At 43.9% G+C, this 21,554-nt stretch overlaps 1 protein-coding gene across 12 annotated transcripts in view; it reads right to left on the reverse strand.

Moving 5' to 3' along the window:
• neb (nebulin) overlaps nucleotides 1-21,554 on the reverse strand; it is a 361,584-nt gene that overhangs the window by 334,222 nt on the left and 5,808 nt on the right. For 11 of the 12 annotated variants that reach the window (XM_038790016.1, XM_038790008.1, XM_038790020.1 and 8 more), the window contains exons 4-10: nucleotides 17,151-17,219; nucleotides 15,080-15,118; nucleotides 14,918-14,947; nucleotides 6,679-6,708; nucleotides 5,873-5,899; nucleotides 5,657-5,779; nucleotides 3,484-3,591 (exon numbers count right to left, since the gene is read on the reverse strand). In XM_038790016.1, coding sequence (XP_038645944.1) covers nucleotides 3,484-3,591; nucleotides 5,657-5,779; nucleotides 5,873-5,899; nucleotides 6,679-6,708; nucleotides 14,918-14,947; nucleotides 15,080-15,118; nucleotides 17,151-17,219 — 426 coding nt within the window. The remainder of the gene's footprint in view (nucleotides 1-3,483; nucleotides 3,592-5,656; nucleotides 5,780-5,872; nucleotides 5,900-6,678; nucleotides 6,709-14,917; nucleotides 14,948-15,079; nucleotides 15,119-17,150; nucleotides 17,220-21,554) is intronic. The other variant, XM_038790010.1, reaches the window with a different exon arrangement.

Here is a 21,554-nt window from a genome sequence, read left to right on the forward strand (position 1 = left end):
CAAATTGAATTTAATGCTGATAACTGTGACGTGATGCACTTTGACATGCTAACAAGGCACAGGAATATGCAATGAATGGTAGGACACTAGGCAGTACAGAGAGCCAGAGGGACCTTGGGGTGCATGTCCAAAGATCCCTGAAGTTGGCAGGACAGTTAGATAAGGTTTGATGTGTTAGGCAGGTTGGGTCGACGTGGACTGCACTTGATGCAGTGTAGCGAGAGACAGACCTCTAACACTGGATAAGATGCAACACAATTTTATTTAACGTCTTAATAATATACATGTTCAACTGTGGGTTGACACTATGCTGATTTGACTGGAGACCTAGTAGTAGCCTGACCAGACTTACTAGCTACCGTATGGTGTATGCACTGGCTATGCTCACAAACTCTGACTGTCTCAGTGGCTGGGTCCAGAGAGAGCGGGAAACCTAGTGCCCTTTGGCTTTATCGTGGTAGTGTCCTGTCTGGTGATTGGCTGCTCTGTTCTGTGTGCTTACTGGTCATCCTGTGTGTCAATCACTACTTGTCTGCACTCCATTATATACATAGATGCGTATTATGACAAGGTTGTTAGGAAGACATATGGGATACTTGTCTTTATTTGCTGAGGCATAAAACATAAGATCAGGGAGGTTAAAATGGAGCGGTATAAATTGCTTGTTCGGCCATGGCACAGTTAGAGTAGCATATGCAGTTCTGGTCACCACACTATAGGAAGGATGTGTTTGCTCCAGATGGGGTGCAAAGGAGATTCACCAGGATGTTTCCTGGTCTGGAGTGTTTCAGCTACGAAAAGGGGCTGGGATTATTTTCCTTCGAGCAGGGAAATCATCAAGGTGTACAAAATTCTGAGGGATATAGAAAGGATAGCTAGGAAGAACGTTTTCCCCTTAGTAGAGAGTCAATAACCAGAGGGCATAGATTTAAGATAAGGAGCAGGAGATTTAGAGAGGGTTTGAGGAAAACATTTTATCACCCTGAGGTGGTGGGAATCTGGAACTCACTCCCTGAAAGGGTGGTAGAGGCGGGAACCCTCAACATTTAAGAAGCATTTGGATGAGCACTTAAAATGCCACAGCACACAGGGCTACAGGTCAAGTGCTAGAAAATGGGATTAGATTAGTAGGTGGATGATGGCGGCACAGATACATTGGGCTAAAGGGCCTCGTTCTGTGATGTAAGACTCTATGACCTGTCCTAGTACAAACCAATTATGCAAACAGATGAAAGTCTGCCTTGTGCATCAATAGGTGTGGGAATGCAAACAACAAAACAACTCCTTGTGGTAGCAAGTTCCACATTCTTTGGCTAAAGAGGTTATTCCTGAATTCCTGATTGGCTTTATTGGTCCCACATCTATATTTATGATATGGATGTTTTTTTATTTTAAACGCTCGAATAAGTGGAAACAACTTCTTTATGTCTATCTTACCACCATTTTGCAGCAAGTAAAGGCTCATGCACTGTACCTCACAGAAACTACTCGATTACTGAGGTGACATGAGTAATCACTACCAAAGTTACTGTGCCCCAGGCAGCACTGTGGCACAGTGGGTAGCACTGCAGCACCAGGGACTCAGGTTCGATTTCAGCCTTGGTTGACTGCCTGTGTGGAGTCTGCACATTTTACCCGTGACTTTGCTGGTTTCCTCAGGCTGCTCCGGTTTCCTCCCATAGTCCACGTTAGGTGGGGTTACGGGGATATGGTGGTGGAATGGACCTAGGCAGAGTCCTCTTTGGTGAAGACTCGATGGGCCAAATGGCCTCCTTCTGCATTATATGGATTCTATGAATAAGACAAGAAAACTTAAGGACGTTGAGTGCTTAGGTTGGGGTTGTAGGAGATTGGTACCATGATAGCTACAGTAATAGAAGATTTAAATTCTAACTATGTGACCTTTACATAGGGGCTTGTTGGTCGAGGGGTATGATTCTTGCTTTGGGTAGAGGGACAGGTAGTATTGAGGAAGCAAGGGGGCTGCATAAGGACTTGGACATGCTAGAAGAGTGAGCAATGAAGTGGCAAATGAAATATAATATGGAAAAGTGTGAGGTTATGCACTTTGGAAGGAGAAATCTAGGCATAGACTATTTTCGAAATGGGGAAATGCTTCGGAAAGCAGAAGCACCAAGGGACGTGGGAGTCCTTGTTCACGATTCTCTTAAGGTTAATGTGTAGGTTCAGTCGGCAGTTGAGGAGGCAAATGCAATGTTAGCATTCGTGTCAAGAGGGCTAGAATACAAGACCAGGGATGTACCTCTGAGGCTGTGTAAGGCTTTGGTCAAACCCCATTTGGAGTATTGTGAGCAGTTTTGGGCCCCATATCTAAGGAAGGATGTGCTGGCCTTCGAAAGGGTCCAGAGGAGGTTCACAAGAATGATCCCTGGAATGAAGAGCTTGTCGTATGAGGAATGGTTGAGGACTCTGGGTCTGTACTCATTGGAGTTTAGAAGGACGAGAGGGGATCTTATTGAAACTTACAAGATACTGCAAGGCCTAGATAGAGTGGACATGGAGAGGATGTTTCCACTTGTAGGAAAAACTAGAAAAAGAGGACACCATATCAGACTAAAGGGACGGTCCTTTAAAACAGAGATGGGGAGGAATTTCTTCAACTAGAGCGTGGTGAATCTGTGGAACTCTTTGCCGCAGAAGGCTGTGGAGGCCAATTCACTGAGTGTCTTTAAGGCAGAGATAGATACGTTCTTGATTAATAAGGGGATCAGGCATTATGGGGAGAAGGCAGGAGAATGAGGATGAGAAAATATCAGCCATGATTGAATGGCGGAGCAGACTCGATGGGCCAAGTGGCCTCATTCTGCTCCTATGTCTTATGGCCTTACATGAATGAATCTCCACCAACAGCTATGTTCCAGGTGGTCAAGCTCAATGGTGTGGAGAGCTTTAAGAAAATCAGTTTGAGTGCGACCCTTTGCAACAAATTTCAGGTTTATTGCTAAGTTGATGAATGGTAATTTAGCAGTTATAGTACTTCTTTAACTTTCATATCCTATGGCAGGAACTGCCTCTCATGGATTGGTCTCTTCAACCATCCGCAAAAATGTCCTGTATGAAGCTACCTCATTCCAAATGAATTTGACTTACTGCATGTCCATCCGCTTGCGTGGATGGGTGGGGCTGGCGTGCCCGTATAGAAAAATGGAATTGGGACCACAAGCAGATCAGCCATGATCTTAATAAATAGCAGACCAGGCTCAAAGGGCTGAATGGCTTACTCCTAATTCTACATCCTATGTTCCTTATGTAGAGGAAAGGTTTCTGACATAAACATTGCGTTAATTAAAAAGGTTTACAGTGCATGGAGAGTCGGGGGTTGGTAACGGTAGAGGGACGATGAAAGGAACTGATTAAGACTGATTGATGAAGGTCCAATGTTTTTCCAATGTATGGACTAGTTAGGATAATTGCATTCCTAAGTGGAAAATACAACCTCTTCAAACTTTCCGTTTTCCTCACCTCACTGAGCTGTTCCTGAGCCTTCCGAATTCTCTTCAACTCTGGTGTGTCCGTGATAATACCATATGGTTTTCCCCTTTCCTTCTCAAAGTCTTCTTTATACTTGTTCTAAAATTGAACACATTTCTTCGAGTCAATATTACAAAGAGCCATTTTTTTGTCACCTGAAATTAGATACTGCGACAATCGCTGGGGAAATACACTTGTATTTCCTCAATCATTCATTTTTAGCCACCGTTGACTCAGTTCTCCCATAGGCATAATGTCATCTCAGGGAAAATTATTCATACCACTTGGAAGGTTCTGGAGAAAAGTGAGCGACATAAAAACTAACACAACCTGCATAATTTTAATCAACCAAAGCTCTTAACACTGGGTCTGAGTTTCATCTTCAACACTGGACAGGTTAGGCATGTGTGGTGGTATGATTAACATAGCTGCCTGCCGTTGGTGCAGAACACCGGCTTACCATTGGCCCTGGTCGGTCATGTGCCTCTCGACCGATTGGTTGAGACAAGTCATGTGGCGGCTCCCCGATTGGTCGAGAGGCTGAGTTACCCCCACCTCCAGGGTGGGGTATAAATACCCAGTACGCCCGGCGGTCGTCCATTTACTGTAGTCGACCGCAGGGCTAACATCTAGCTTATTGAAGCCTTACTTTTGTACAGCAACTCGTCTCGCGTTCAATTGATGGTTCATCAGCATGGCAGCATAATTGAAACACAACTCAACTAGAGTTACGGGTGAGGAAGTGGATCCTTGAAATGGATTAATCGTTACTCCATGTGAGTTTGGTATCTTGAAAAATTAACTCAACTTGCAATGGGAAAAGACACATTTCTCACCTAAAACAATTGGTGGCCGGCAGAAGAAATTCTGGTGGGCGCCTCACGCATCTGTTTGCCTGCCTGATTTAATTTGCCAACAGACCTTAAGATGGGTGCCCAGCACTCAGAGGGGAAGCCTGTTTAGGTTGAGTCCTATGTTGGCTGGAGGATCACATTTGTAATTTTAATGCCCAAATGGCAGTGCATGCACCATACCAATATTAGGCATTAACCAGCCTAATCAGCAGCTTTAAATAGATTGATTGAGACCACTCCAAAAAAGGGAGAATTACATCAATTGGACCACAATATAATTTTGTAGGAATGCAGACTGTGCCCATTGGTATTTGGCATTGAGCATTCTGACCTGTGGTTCTTAAAAGGACAAATAGAAACCACCGAAAAACCGTAGGGCCATGTTTTTACGAATCCCTTCCATTCAGGTTAGCACTGCTGCCTCACAGCGCTAGGGACCCAGGGTTTGATTCCGACCTTGGGTGACTGTCTGTGAGAGTTTGCACATTCTCCCCATGTCTGAATGGGTTTACACCGGGTGCCCCAGTTTCCTCCCACAGTCCAAAGATGTCCAGGTTGGGTGGATTGGCCATGCTAAAATTACCCCTTAGTGTCCAAAGATGTGTTGGTTAGGTGGGGTTACAAGGATAGGGCAGGGGAGTGAGCCTAGGTAGATTGCTCTTTCAGAGGGTCAGTGCAGACTAGAGGGCTGAATGGCCTCCTTTTGCAGTGCACTAATTTTTTTTCTTACTGTGATAGGATTGAAGCCTCCACAGACAACCCCCCGGATATGTTACCCCATCCAATTGGCAAGCTGCCTCTCAACACCCACTTAAGTGTTGATAACTTGCCACTTGGTGATTGGGGTTCCTTGTACTTGTAGATGGCAATTCTCATAAGAATAAGAACTCCCATCTATAGTGGACAGAGATGAGCAATGTTACGAGGGAGGGACAAACTCAGTCTGATGCAAAAGCAGCTGGACTTGGGCAACAGCAGAATTGAGTGGCCGAAGGGAGGATGGGGATCATTAGCAATGCAAAGTGTCAGATGTGGAAACAGGTGGGACGAGAGGCAGATAGGGGGTCCAAATGAGCTCAGTGTTCCAGGATAGGGAAGAGATTTAATCAGCTGCAGTAAGTCCAAATGACCCCCCACTAAAAATAGCGTCCATATAGATATCAAATGGAGACATGCTCGGTATCAAATGCAAAACCCTCTTCTTGTATGGAGGAAGAGCACTTCAACATGGTACCCAGGAGTAGAATTCTGAGGGGAAAGGTGCATAACCAACAAATCAATACACAAAGCAAGAAATACAGATTTCATACCGAACTGAACAGATCCTGCATCTTATGACTGTGTTCAAGATAAGGGGTCATGTATTTTGACCTGTCGACCTTCTTCTTTCTTCTTACTTCTCTGTGGGGTAGCCCTGAAGCTGACTTATGAACCTTAAAAAGTGAATAAAACAATCTTAGCTCCATTGCCTGAACAAATACACAACCACTATATCCACTATCCACTAACTTGTCACTTATGCTCACCTCTCGAACAACGTGTGGCTCTGTCACCTGCGGAAAGGAGAAGTAGCTAAGTATATTAAGTTTATATTTATTGCCGCGCACACAGTGTTGCTTCTGTCCCAGCGAACAATGTACTACCAAACATTGGCCTGGATTTCGCTGTCGAAGAAAGCTGCTCGAGAGATCTAGCAATATATATGCTGTGATACCGGCATTAGCGGATAAAGATCTTCTGTGCCATCAAACAGGCTGAGCAGCCAATCACATTTGAAGAATTCTCATAGAAACCAAACCAGAAAGTTAAAAACCACCGATTCCTTCACTTGTTAATCAGTTAAGTAACAGCAAAATGTCATTAGGACATACACAAACACATGCAAACATGGTTTAAGGTAGAAGTTAAAATAACCCATCATAACAAACTTTTTAAAAATCTACAAAAGTATGTGGACCTTTTTCAAAAAATCATACGGGAAAAATTTGGACATTCCAGAAATATAAAGCTGTGTTTTAGGAGCAGAGAGGTTTAATAGACCATTAAAAACCCAGTCACACCTTTTTCAACCAAGCAATGCTTTTTACAGTGAGACTAACAGTATTGAAGTGGAGGCTTATATCAATTTGACAGATTTTGGAACATTGCCAACTATAGGGACTTAGACAATGCACCTGTGGAGGATGGGGAACCACCGACAACAACTTCAACATTTCCGCATTTTACTGAAGACTTTGGAAGCTGCTGTCGGTTTCATCTGATGGTGAATGCTAACACTTTCACTGCAAGATCCAGGCCATCTACTGATTATTTAGCACATTAAGGTTCTTACCTCTCGAATGACCGTGTGTGGTTCGGAAACCTTGTGGAAAAGACCAATAGTTATTTAGTACCTGATAAAAGGTGTCAAAAAGGAGGGGTTGTGTCCGTGTGGAGTTTGCACATTCTCCCCGTGTCTGCGTGGGTTTCGCCCCCACAACCCAAAAATGTGCAGAGTAGGTGGATTGGCCACGCTAAATTGCCCCTTAATTGGAAAAAATAATTGGGTAATCTAAATTTATAAAAAGAAAGGCGGGGTTGTGGCGGAGTGGGGCCTTGGAGCCAGAAGTTCTGGGTTCGAGTCCTACTCTGGGACTCGATGGGAAAGGAAGTTCATTCATAATGCTGCCAAAACAGACATAGAACGTGGAACAAAGAACAATACAGCACTGAAACAGGCCCTTCGGCCCTCCAAGCCTGTACAGGTCATTATACCACCCTTGGGCCAAAACCTTCAGCACTTCCTAGTGTCGTATCCCTCTATACCCATCCATTCATAGAACATAGAACAGTACAGCACAGAACAGGCCCTTCGGCCCTCGATGTTGTGCCGAACAATGATCACCCCACTTAAACCCACGTAACCCAACAATCCCCCCATTAACCTTACACTACGGGCAATTTAGCATGGCCAATCCACTTAACCCGCACATCTTTGGACTGTGGGAGGAAACCGGAGCACCCGGAGGAAACCCACGCGCACACGGGGAGGACGTGCAGACTCCACACAGACAGTGACCCAGCCGGGAATCGAACCTGGGACCCTGGAGCTGTGAAGCATTGATACTAACCACCATGCTACCGTGAGGCCCCTGACGGACAATAAACCTCAGACAATAAACAAACCCAATCATCTGTGTAAAAATATCTGCTGTGCACATCGCCTCTAACCTTTGCCCCACAGACCTTAAACCTGTGTCCCTTAGTGACTGGCCCCTCCGCCCTGGGAAAGAGTGCCTGCCCATCCACATTGTGATGTTCCTTGTATAGTTCTCCAAGGTAGCTAAAAGTTGTAGTGTTTACAAAGAAAATCAAGCTATATATTTAAAACAAACCTAGTTTATTTTACACTACTTTGAATGGTTTGCACACTCTACTAAGTAATAGCTAATAAAACAACAGTATTAAATCTATGCTACAGTAATCTATAATGTCTTTCTAGTACAACTAACACTCTATCTCAACCTCTCACTATCTTCTCCAAAAGCTTCTCCCAGAATGCTTAGAAATGCAGCCTTTTATAAGACTACTGAGTGATGCCATCTAGTGTTGAGATACATGAACATCATCGTTAACCCTTTACTCTCCTTAGATTATACATATCATTACATCCCCTTTTTTTTACAGTATAAACAGGAAAATATAAGTAATGATATTACATGATACATTGATACGTATGCTAAAAGTTAGCAAGTGAGTCAAAATTTGTTTAAAAATGTGTTTCTTTTTACAAATTAAGTCAGGTTTCTTTCTGATTCTTGATGATCTTGACTTTCAAAAGAGCACATTGGTTTCTTCTAAGAACAGACCCATCAGTCGCTTTAACAATATACGAGTGAGGTGCTGCTTGGCGTATGACCTTAGCTAAGTCAGACCATCCTCCAGTGAGAATTCTCATTAGATCATCTGGATCAAGTGGTTCCATCGATTTTGCATGTTCATTGCAGTACTTCTCCTGAAGATGCTTTTGATGCTGCATTTTCTCTATGACTTGCTGAAGATCAGGATCAGCTAGTTGTAAACATGGAACAGTTGTATGCAATGATCTATTCATTAATAACTGAGCAGGAGATAAACCAGTTGAGAGAGGAGTAGCTCTATAATTCAATAAAGCTAAGAACATATCTGAGCCAGAGTCAAGTGCTTTCTTAAAATGTTGTTTCACAATGTGAACGCCTTTTTCAACCTTGCCATCAGATTGCAGATAAAGAGGACTAGACATGACATGAGTGGAATCATAGTTACGAGCAAATTCTGTCCAATCATTACTGTCAAAGCAAGGTCCATTGCCTGTCATAACTCTGCAAAGTATCCCATGACGAGCAAATAATTATTTAGTCGCTTTGACCACGGATTTTGAAGTAGAATCAGACAATTTCATTACTTCCGGGTAGTTTGAAAAATAGTCGATGATCACCACCATGAAAATGAAAATGATCAATTCCAATTTTCGACCACGGAAACTTCTCGAGATTGTGAGTTGTGAGTTTCTCTTTTCTCTGTACTGACTGATTTCACTGGCATGTCTCACATTCTAGCACAAAATTGGCCATGTTAGTATTTATTCCAGGCCAATATACAGTTTGGCTCGCTCGACTTTTGCACTTTTCTATGCTTAAATGATCTTTATAAACCTTCTGGAGGATCATGTGCCTTAGTGTTGTAGGAATGACAAGACAATCGAGATTAAGTAGAAATCTATCTACGACAGTGAGATCAGATCTAATGGGCGAGATTCTCCAACCCCCCGTCGGGTCGGAGAATCGGCGAGGGGGGCGGCGTGAATCCCGCCCCCTCCGGCTGCTGAATAAATTCTCTGACGGCGGTTTTTCGGCGAGAACGGGAATCGCGTCGCGCCGGTCGGAGGCCATCGGCAGTGGCCTCCCCGGCGATTCTCCGGCCCGCGATGGGCCGAGTGACCGCCCATTTTCGGCGGATCCCACCGGCATAAATCACAACAGGTCCTTACCGGCGGGACCTGGGTCCACGGGCAGCCTGCAGAGTCCTTGGGGGGGGGGGGGGCGCGCAGGGGGGGATCTGCCCCCAAGGGGTGTGCCCCCACGGTGGCCTGGCCCGCGATCGGGGCCCACCAATCCACAGACGGGCCAGTGCCATGGGGGCACTCTTTCCCTCCTCACCGGCCGCTGTCAACCTCCGCCATGGCCGGTGCGGAGAGGAACTCCCCTGCACATCCGCTGGGATGTTGCCGGCACACGCTGGCGCTTCAACTTGCGCCAGCCGGCGGAGGCCCTTCGGCGTCATTTGGTATGGCGCCAAGTCCTTCTGCGCCAGATGGCGCGGTGCCAAACATTCCGACGCTGGCCTAGCCCCTGAAGGTGCGGAGGATTCTGCACCTTCGGGGCGGCCCACGCTGGAGTGGTTCACGTCACTCCTCGGTGCCGGAGTGGCCCGCCCCGCCGGTTCGTGGAGAATTCAGCCCAATGTTTCTGAAATTCGAACAGCTTCCTTTCGGCCAACCATTTTTCATATAGCTGATTACTGCAATGTAACATTGCAATTTTTTCAGTTTCTACTCTGATGAGCTTGAGTTTTTCATCAGAGACAGGAAGAGTTTCAGCTAGAAGTTCGGCTTGAGCTTCTACAAGTTGAACTATTTCAGGCTGCTGTTCATCTGTTTCCGTAGCACGAGATAATGCGTCGGCAAATATAAGATCTTTCCCTGGAGTGTAGACAAGTTGAAAGTTGTACCTTCTTAGTTTCATGATAATTCATTGCAGTCTTGGAGTTATGTCATTCAAATCATTTTTTATTATGTGAATTAGCGGTCGGTGATCTGTTTCAACCATGAACATCGGAAGTCCATACACGTAGTCCTGGAATTTCTGTAATCCCGTAAGCAAGCCAAAACACTCTTTCTTGATTTGAGCGTAACGTTGCTCTGATCGGGTCACAGATCTGGATGCATATGCAATGGGTTTCCAAAAAGCATCATCATTCTTTTGAAGGAGGACTCCCATCTGTAGAAAACTTTGTTTCTCGACCAGGGTCAAAGAAGGAAAGGACAGGTGCGGTGTGGTCAGTGCTGACTTGAAATCAGACCATTCTTTTGAGTGCTCTGCAGTCCATGAGAAGAATATGTTCTTCCTTATGAGGTGACGCAAGGCAGTTGTTCGTGAAGCAAGGTTGGGGATGAATTCTCCTAAGAAATTCACTGTACCAGGAATCTCAGAACTGCTTTTTTTACCTTCTTCGATGGACCTCTTCTGGATAGCAACAATCTTATCATTATCTGGTTGCACACCATGTTCCGATATTTGGTACCCAGAAATGTAAACGCTGTGTTTCCAAAGTTGCATTTGGCCCGATTGAGCTACAATCCATATTTGTGCATTCTCTGTAACACTTGCAGGAGTCTTGCATTGTGTCCATGACGAATAGATGACCACGTTATAATATCATCAACATATACAGAAACTCCATCTATGCCTTCTGCCATCTGTCCCACGGCACGATGGAATATCTCAGATGCTGAGATTATGCCATTCTGTTAAAACAGTAATGACCATACGGTGTGTTCAATGTACACAATGTTTTGCTTGTGTCATCCAGTTGCATTTGCCAAAAAACTCTCAAAGCATCAAGTTTGGAGAATATCTTGGCATTAGCCAATTCACTCGTTACTTCCTTGCGTTTCGGTTTTAGATAGTATTCATGCCTGATGTTCATATTTAGAACCTTCGGATCAATACAAATCCTGAGGTCATCATAGTTTTTTTCATACACACCATCGAGCTGACCCAATCTGTAGGTTCTGTGATCTTGGATATAATGAGACGGTCACGTAACGGAGCAGGAACACTTCTTGGAGGGTGTACCACTGGTTCAGCATTCACCTTTAGTTGAATTTTGTATTGGAAAGGAAGAGTATCCACACCTTCAAATACATGAAGAAACTTTGCTAGGATGCTTTCAATGTCTTCCTGCAAAGGTGGAAGAGTTTTGTCAATGCTGTACATTCGTTTCACAAGGTTTAAGTCTTGACAGGCTTGAGCACCTAAAAGTGGTGAACGTCCACCTTCAACTATTTCAAACTGCAAAGATATTGCAGTGTCATTGTTTGTCACAAAGAGATAGCATGACCCTAAAGAAGCAATCATGTTATCATTGTAGTTGCATAAGTGGCAATCAGTTTTCTGAATCTTAGGACGATGACATAGTTGGGATAAATCAAGAGTATTGATTAAATTAGCAGCTGCTCCAGTGTCCAGTTTGAACACAATCTCAGAACCATTAAATTGTAATTAGAATTAGAACAGTACAGCACAGAACAGGCCCTTCGGCCCTCAATGTTGTGCCGAGCAATGATCACCCTACCCAAGCCCACGTATCCACCCTATACCAGTAACCCAACAACTCCCATTAACATTATTTTTTAGGACACTAAGGGCAATTTAGCCTGGCCAATCCACCTAACCCACACATCTTTGGACTGTGGGAGGAAACCGGAGCACCCGGAGGAAACCCACGCACACACGGGGAGGACATGCAGACTCCACACAGACAGTGCCCCAGCCGGGAATCGAACCTGGGACCCTGGAGCTGTGAAGCATTGATGCTAACCACCATGCTACCATGCTGCCCCACAATGGTAATGGAGTGTTCCATTCGGCTTCCGTGTTAATTGATTATATTGGATGCAGTATCTGTGGATAGGAAGTATTCTTTACAGTTGTCTGGTACTCCTCAACAATACCTACAAAGAAAGAACCTTCAAGACAATAAGCATCTATATTAACATTAGGGTTATTCATCTTTGTGGTATCTGCACTTGTATGAACATTCTGAATATTCATATGTTTCTTTATTGAATTTGATGTTTTAAAGTTTGCCACTTTAATGTAGATCTGCACTGCACAGCAAAGTGACTCATTTTTGCCGCATTTGGAGCAAACGTTTCCACTTACTGGGGATTTTATCTGTGGGTGGGCGTGTCCACAATATCCACACGTCATGACGTTGCTTTCAGCATGAGCAAATTGGTTGCGCGCATGCGCAGAACGGTCTTCATCCAAATCGCGTAGTTTGTTGAAGTTCACATACGTAGAACAGCTATGTGCATGTGCAATATGGTTGCCGTCCGAAATGCGCTTATTTCTCAACTGCGCCACAGATCCAACGCAGTCGGCTCCGAAGTGCGTTTTCACACTCTTTTCTTTAATCAGTATAACGGAATACTGATTTCTTGATGTTTCATTCACTCTACACATTTCAATTGCATCTTCCAATTTTAAATCTTTTTGCTTTAATAAATGTTCTGTTAGCTTTTCACCTTTGATGCCAAAAACAATTTGATCCCTAATCATTGAATCTGAAAGGATTGAGAAGTTGCAGATTTGTGACTTTAATATTAAATCAGTAATGAAGAAATCGACAGATTCTCCATCTTTCTGCACTCTCGTTTTAAAGACAAATCTCTCATAAGTTTCATTAATCTGAGCTTTTGCAGTGAAAATCGAATTTTTCAATCACTACATTAAATTTTCTTTATGAAATGAAAAAATGAAAATCGCTTATTGTCACGAGTAGGCTTCAAATGAAGTCACTGTGAAAAGCCCCTAGTCGCCACATTCCGGCGCCTGTCCGGGGAGGCTGTTATGGGAATCGAACCGTGCTGCTGGCCTGCTTGGTCTGCTTTCAAAGCCAGCAATTTAGCGTTGTGCTAAACAGCCCCATATCATCTTCAGAGGAGAATTGCAAGGAGTTATATAGCTCAATTGTCTGTGGTCCAGCCATTGTTAAAAATAACACAAGTTTTCTGTTATCATCAGCTGAATCTAAATCTGAGGCAGAGAGGTACGGTTGAAATTGCTGCTTGAAAATTTTCCAACTAACATAAATTTTACCAGAAGTCCAGAACTGTTTCAGAGTCTGCAGTTTCTCCATGAAGTTCGACTTGTCTGGGTGAGTTGATGTAAGAGGTCTGGAAGCAGTCTTGCCGTCAAAGTCTGAGCACATGTTGTTTTTTAGATTCTATCTAATTTTAACTAAATTACTTCAGTAATTACCTGGTACCATGTTATGTTCCTTGTATAGTTTCCAAGATAGCTAAAAGTCGTAGGGCGGAATTCTCCGCTCCCGCACGGCACGGGAAGGCCATCGTGAACTCAGCTGAGTTTCACGATGGCCGCTGAGGCCGCTCCTCGCACCCTATTCACACCCCCCAGGGGGCTAGGAGCGGTGCTCCGTAAATCTCGGCCGGTGGGCCTTGACGCTTGCGTCAAGGCGGCGTGCTGAGAATTACGCGATGGCGGCGCCTATGTGATGTCAGCCGCGCATGCGCAGGTTGGCCAGCTCCAACCCGCGCATGCGCGGCTGACATCACGACAGCCGCTGGCTCCAACCCACGCGTGCGGGGTTTCCGTCTTCCCCTCCGCTGCCCCGCAAGACATGGCAGCTTGATTCTGCGGGGCGGTGGAGGGGAAAGAGTGCATCTCTTGGAGACGCTGGCCCGACGATCGGTGGGGACCGATCGCGGGCCAGTCCCCTCCCGAGCACGTCCGTGGTGCTCACTCCCCTGTCCGACCCCCACAAGCCACAAACGAAGATTTGGCGGCACGTTCACGACGGCAGCAACCAGGTGTGGTTGCCGCCGTCGTGAACCGGTCGGGAACGTCAGGCCGCTCGGCCCATCCGGGCCAGAGAATCGCCGGTCAGCGTGAAAAACGGTGAGCAGCGACTCATCCGAGCGGGGGGTGGGAGAATCGCGAGGGTGGCGTGTCGTGAGTCGCCTGGCCCTCCTGCGATTCTCCACCCGGTGTGGGGAGCGGAGAATCGTGGCCGTAGTCTTTACAAAGAACATCAAGCTATGTATTTAAAACAAAGTTAGTATATTTTACACTACTTTAAATGGTTTGGACACTCTACTAAATAATAGCTAACAAAACAACAATATTAAATCTATGCTACAGTAATCTATAATGTCTTTCTAATACATCTAACACTCTATCTCTACCTCTCACTATCTTCTGCATAAGCTTCTCCCAAAATGCTTAGAGACCCAGCCTTTTATAAGACTACTGAGTAATGTCATCTAGCGTTGAGATACATGAACGTCATCTTGTTAACCCTTTACTCTCCTTAGATTATACATATCATTACACACCTTTACTGTTAGCTGTAAATCATTCCAAGAAAAGTCAATGGCGAGCGGGAGGGAGCTTTCTGGTCAGCCATGTGATGGAAATAATTGGAGCATCTATCACCACGATCCACAGCCCATGGCTACAAGACGCATGGAAAGGTGTATGTTACCACAGCAACTCAAGCTCCTTGGGAGCTGGTTGGCTCACGTTCGGTGTGGATCCGATTGGCACCAACACCATGGGGGTTCGATCCCAGTTCCTGTTGAGGTGGATTTGGGGACTGACTCCTGGCCCTACCAATGGTGGAGGTTGTGGTGCTGTGGCCCGTTTGAGCACAGAACCCAAGAAGAAAAGGATATCACACTTAAGATAGTGCATATTATTAGTTTGACCTCGATTATACAAAGCGCTGGTCATTATTGTGCTCACCTCATGAATAACTGTTTGTGGTCCTGAAACCTTGGATACAGAAAATGTGATTGATTAGCTATATAAAAGATGTCATATTCACTGCAGCAAAACAATGTTGAAATCACATCTGAAAATAAAGCACGTCCTAATATTCACAAATATTTTAACTTCATTACTTACTGTTCTCACTTCGTGAATGATTGTGTGTGGTTCTGAACCCTTGAAAAAAAGAAACATGTCAATTGAACAGCGGGATTATAGTTCTCTTATTTATGCAACAAAGTTTGCGTGTAGTACTTTAACTGGTAGGCAGAACTAGTCTACCGAAAGTGGCCATGCAGTATCAAGCCTGTAACAAAACATTCAATAAACCCTTACTTATTACTGCTCCGGTTTGGCAAGTTCCAGGCAGAGAGCAGGAAATTTTGCTACCTGTTATTACTTTTCTTGAAAACCAAAAAGAACTTCCTGTCATTAAAACGAGACGAGAAAGACTAATTGGATGAAATTGCAGTTTGCAATATCAACAACAAATGGTTTAACATGTCCGTACATTTCTGTCCACTCCTTTACTTAACCTGATCAGATTGCATGAGCTATCGCTTGTGTTAAGCTTGGAGACCAGCAAAATTCCATAACCCTTCATGGGATTCCATTTTAACCCCACCTCTGTCATTGGGTGAGGAATGGGTTAGAATCAGGTCAACTGTATTTGTTACCAAGATCTTGCAGCACAATTTCAACCAATCAGTTTGATTAAACTGAAACTGAATATATTCAATGTCAAAATTCTGATGAAGAAAATCACGTCTCATATTTTAATTTATCCATTTACCCATGCTGATGGGTTTGATCTTTATTTCCAATCAGCGTTCTTTCTTTGTTCCGCTCTTTGTCATATCATTAAGATTAGGTTTTGATCACTAGTCTTGCCATTGTAGGCAGTTTAAAAGAATATTTTTTCCATATGGAATGTGGCGACCATTTCCCTACTAATTCTGGCAGAATTGACAGCAGAATTGTTTTGTTTTTTTAATTCGTAATTCAATACCTTCAGACAAAGAAAAGACAACTATATTTTTTGGTATGAAATATCCCATTAATTATTTGATACTGTTTTACATCGTTTGTTAGGGCGGAAGAAAGTTGCTTTTATTCAGATTCTATGTGACAGGAATAACTGTGACAATTTAAGACTTGGTAAAGACAGCATTATGCGTGTCAGATGTGTGAGAGTGAACTTGACACCAAAGTAAACATTAACGCACGTTTGTGAAATCTAGAAAAAAAAATCTTCACATAAAAATAATTTGCAACCGAACCTGGAAGCTTCGACTTCAGCAAGATCCATCAAACCCTCGCCATGCTGCTTACTGCAAAGCCATGATTGCTGCTTATCAAATTTATTCCAATGCTTGCAAACATTTTCGACCCCAAACAGGCAGAGCATCCAAGAAGTCTCGAAAGAACATTAAAGGAACCATGAATCATGCCTTCACTGTACTGATACTTACCCAGTGTAACCAGCACAACTGTGTGGCACCAAACAAGGATGTATGAAAGCCTGATTAAGGTGCGCGATAGTGGTAAATGTCAGAGCGGACATACATCTGTCAGTTTGCATCAGGATCTCTAGAGTTCTCAGATTTAACTCTTTTCTATTGTGGCATTATATCATTCTGTGCTTTCAACCTTACCCGCTTCCATTGTTGAATTGGTTTTCAGAGGCTGAGTGAAAGCTGGTTCGAGTAAATTCTGTAGATCTTGATCCAAAATAGTTTAAATACAATTTTTCTTTCATCCGAGATTGGGTCCTGGTGTGGATTACTCACGGGAGAGTTGTGTTGAGGATAATAATCGGTAAGTGGCTTGGAAGCGCATTTGAACATGAAGTATCGCATAATTGTGTAAACAACTGTTCTTTTAGTCGCTATTTCATTCATCCCAGAAACGCCAAAAATCGAGTCATGGTTTCGGTCGGGTGATTTTGAAGATCAGCGAAGCCCATCTTGCAGAGGGGCCGGGATTTCAGTTTGATCCTCGAAAGTATCAGTGGCAAGCTGTATAATTATGCTGCCTCGTGTTTCTCAGGAAAGGACGACAATAAAGTCATTAGCGGCAAATTCTCATGCAAATTGGCAAATTTGGCTCCTTCACCCCAGTGATCCGCGTCAGCCACTTTTTAATGTCAGGAACACACATAAGCAACTGCTCCATGCACGCCTGTAGCACAAGAGGTGCAGGCAATTACCTCTTTTACCTCCGTAACCTTTGTAATCTCTTTTCCCTCTATCACCTTCTCAACTTCGTACGTGTGGTGCTACAGTGGAGCAAACCCCACAGGGAATCAAAAACAAAACGTTATCACCTTGCCCCACTACTTTCCAGCTCTGTGCGAGTCCATTAAAGATCCTTCAAGAGTAATTTAGTGTAATTGATCTTCCCTGTATTGCCTAAGGAATCTTGAACTGTATTATATCGATTTACATTTCGGAACATAGGAACGAGGTTAGGCCATTCTACCCCTCAGGCCTGCTCCATCATTCAACTGCTTTATATCTGATCCGTAACTAAACCCCAGTTATACATCTGTATTCCACATCCATTAATATCCCTGTCGAACAAAAATGCTCCGGACATAGCCTCAAAATCGGAGAACACAGCCCTTAGTCTCAGAAACAGAGAATCCCGCCCAAGTTCTTTCTTTTACTGCTTAGAACAGAGTGGCTTACTAAGCCTATAAGAAGCAGCCATATAATGTGGGAATGTAGTTTACAGAATGCCTTGGCTAAAAGACATTAGTGAAGAAAGTTATGTTTTACAATCCAGCAGCCTTACTGGATATTTTATTCACCTCTTGTTGCTGAAGGATTTATTAAATTAGGCTTATAACTTGCTATGGTGTGATTTAAATTGGTAACCTCTCAGTTACCAGTGCAGAACATGGCACTACACTCCCACATCCTGCAAGCACAGAGGGAAGAAGGTGGTGTCAGAGATATTTTCTTGTGTGACAGTTCAGGGCACATGGGTGGTCATCACTGTTATCTTCATTTATCTGTCAATTATTTTCTGCATGCATTTCTTAAATAGATGAAATGGGAGTGGAAATAATGAAAGGGCCTTTCATAATCTTCCAGTCTTCCCTGGATATTGGGGAGGTGTCAGAGAATTTGGAGACTGGCAAATGGGATGTAAATAACCTGCGCAGAACACACTGGGCTGGGTTGATTGTTTCCCCCGTATGAGTTCACCCACTAACTGAGGGACTGATACCATATCACATATAAGGTGGGCCAGATAGGAACTGACCAACAGAGAGAGGACCCGGTGAGGTTCAACTGGGCCCCTTTGTAAACAGCACGCATTATAAATAAACATCTTCTTTAGGATACTCGCCTGACTCCCTTCACCTTTATTAAATGTGAAACCTTTGTTCAAAAGGTCCAAGATGGCGCCAGAGTATGGCGACTCTTTGCGAGCTCTCTCCCTCTGTCCCTTTTCTTTTATCTCCTATCAGCATTCTGACCTACTAAAACTATTTCCTCTCCTTATATAATTACTAACTATGTTCTTCTATGTTTTCTTTCAGATCTGAGGATCCTGCGAATACTATTCATGACGCCCTATGCTGCTATTGCTCATATATTCGCTTTGTTTGCTTTGTTTGGCCCCTTGTTCCGCACTGTAACCAATCACTGTTTTGTCGATGTACCATTTCTCAATGTTCCCGGTTGATTATTCTTGTGTCTACTATGTACGTATTGTGTACGTTCCTCGACCGCAGAAAAATACTTACTTACTTCGGTACCTGGGACAGTATATAAAATCAAATCAAATCAAAATGGGCGGCATGGTAGCACAATGGTTAACACTGATGCTTCACAGCTCCAGGATCCCAGGTTCGATTCCCAGCTTGGGTCACTGTCTGTGCGGAGTCTGCACGTTCTCCCCGTGTCTGCGTGGGTTCCCTCCGGTGCTCCGATTTCCTCCCACAGTCCAAAGATGTGCAGGTGAGGTGGATTGACCATGCTAAATTGCCCTTTGTGTCCAAAAAGGTTGGGTGGGGTTACTGGGTTACAGGGATAGGGTGAAGGTATGGGCTTGGGTGGGCTGCTCTTTCCAAGGGCTGGTGCAGACTCGATGGGCCGAATGGTCTCCTTCTGCACTGTAAATTCTATGATTCTATGAAAATATAAGGACATTCCTAGTAATTGTAGACCAGTTAGTTTAACCTCAGTGGTGGGTAGGATTTTAGAAACAGGAATCGGGGAAGAATTAGACAGTTGGAAAAGTTTGACCTAATTAAGGAGACAGGGCGGATTGTAAAAGGAAGATCGCGCTTGACCAATCTAATGAAATGTTTTGGTGAAGTGAGAAGGTGGCAATAGAATCCAAAGAAGCTGTCTATGAATTTTACAAAAACATTAGACTAAGTACTGCATGAGAGGCTGGTTAACAAGATTGAGACTTACAGAATAGGAGGATCAATGTTAGTTTGGATAAATAATTTATCTTAAGGATAGAAAAGAATGAGGCATGTTAAATGGTTGCTTTTCAGAGTGTAGGGCAGTAGACAGTGGCGTTCCCCAGTGGTCAATGCCGGGACTACTGTTTTTCTTTGATTATGACTTTTCGATAATGGAATATGAAGCTAAATGTGACGATAATGCCAAATTTGGAGGTGTGGCAAGCATTGAAGATGATGCCAATCAACTGCTACTGGATATAGATAGACCAGCAGAATGAATAGACAAATGGTAGATGCAATTCAATACAGAAAGTGTGATGTGGTGCATTTTGGTGGAAGGGGTTAAGACGAGGGACTATAGATTTAATGGCACAGTTCTAAAGTGTACAGTGACAGAGGAACATGAGGGTTCATGTGAGTAGATCTTTGGTCCTTGAAAGCGGCAGGAGATATTGAGAGTAATTAGCAGAGCGCATGGGAAATTGGGCTTGTTAAAAGGAGATATTAAGGGGAAAAAAGCAGGGAAGTTATACTGAACCTTTGCAAATCTCTGGTTATGTTACAACGAGAGTGTGACATCCAGTCCTAGTCACCACACTTTCGGAAGGATGTGAGGATCCTTGAGAGGGGGAGCACAGTAAGAAGTCTTACAACACCAGGTTAAAGTCCAACATGTTGGACTTTAACCTGGTGCTGTAAGACTTCTTACTGTGCTCACCCCAGTCCAACGCCGGCATCTCCACATCATGGCTACTTGAGAGGGGGACGAAGGTGATTTACCAGAATGGTTCCATAGGTGAGGGATTTTAGCTGAAAGCTTCGGTTGGAGAAGCTGCAGTCATTCCACTTGTAGCAATACAGATTTGATAGAGGTTTACAGGGTTATGATAGACTTAGAAAAGGTAGCTAAAGAAAAGCTGTTCCCATTAGTTGATTGTACAAGGTCTAAAAGACACAGACGAAAGGTTTCGGGCAAGAGATACAGTGGCGCAGATGTGAAGGAGGTCATCCTTCCGGAGTGAGTTGTAATGATTTGGAATTCACTACAAGGGTCGTTGAAGTGGAGACAATCAATAATTTCAAAAGGAAATTGGATGTACACTTGAAGGAAATAAGGGGATCGGGGGTTATGGAGAAAAGACAGAAGAATGGGGATGAGAAAATATCAGCCATGATTGAATGGTGGAGCAGACTCGATGGGCCGAGTGGCCTAATTCTGCTCCTATGTCTTGTGGTCTTATAAACTAGCAGGGGAACGGGACTGATTAGATTGCTCTACAGAATATTGGCTGAATAACCTCCTTCTGTGCGATGATAACTAATTTATTGCCAAAAAACAACCACCAGAGTATTCTTTTAATAAAAACAATGCTCTCTACCCAAAGTGAAAAGGCAAAAGAATAAGAGTAGAGGACAATATTATGGGACTGACTATTCAAAACTCAGGGTAAAGATTTTCTCTCTGTTCCAGGTTGAGCAAAATCTCAAGTATGTTTTTGAAGAACGTGATTACGAATTATTTTCTTTTATAAATTTAGAGTATCCAATTTAGCGTGGCCAATCCACCTACCCTGCAAATCTTTTGGGTTGTGGGGGCAAAACCCACGCAAACACGGGGAGAATGTGCAAACCCCACAAAGACAGTGACCCAGAGCCGGGATTGAACCTGTGACCTCGGCGCCGTGAGGCAACCATGGTAACCACTTGCGCCACCGGGCTGCCCTGTGATTACGAATTTGCTGAACCTAATCCATGTACCTGACAGCCTTACCTCACCAAATGGAGCCATTTGGCGCATAGTGCTTTCGCTGACACTTTGAAAAAACTTACTCTTGCTCAGTAGCCCTGCAATTTTCTCAAGGTATTATTGAATCTGCTTTCAGGCCATACGTCCCAGATCACAGCACTCCCTGTATTAAAACAAAATTCTGCTGATCTCCGCTCTGGTCCTTTTGCCAATTACCTTAAACCTGACTTCTCTGGTTACCAACCTTCGCAATTGGGGAAACAGTTTCTCATTATTTACCCTATCAAAACCCCTCATTATTTTCATAACCCTCTATTTAATCTCCCTTTAATCGGTGCTGCTCTCTGTGGGGATCAATCCCAGCTTCTCTGGTCTCTTCACATATCTGAAGTCCCTCAACCCTGGGAACTACAGGAAGTAATCATCCTCTCATAAGG

This window comes from Scyliorhinus canicula, chromosome 2, assembly GCF_902713615.1.
Source record: "Scyliorhinus canicula chromosome 2, sScyCan1.1, whole genome shotgun sequence".
Taxonomy (NCBI): Eukaryota; Metazoa; Chordata; class Chondrichthyes; order Carcharhiniformes; family Scyliorhinidae; genus Scyliorhinus; species Scyliorhinus canicula.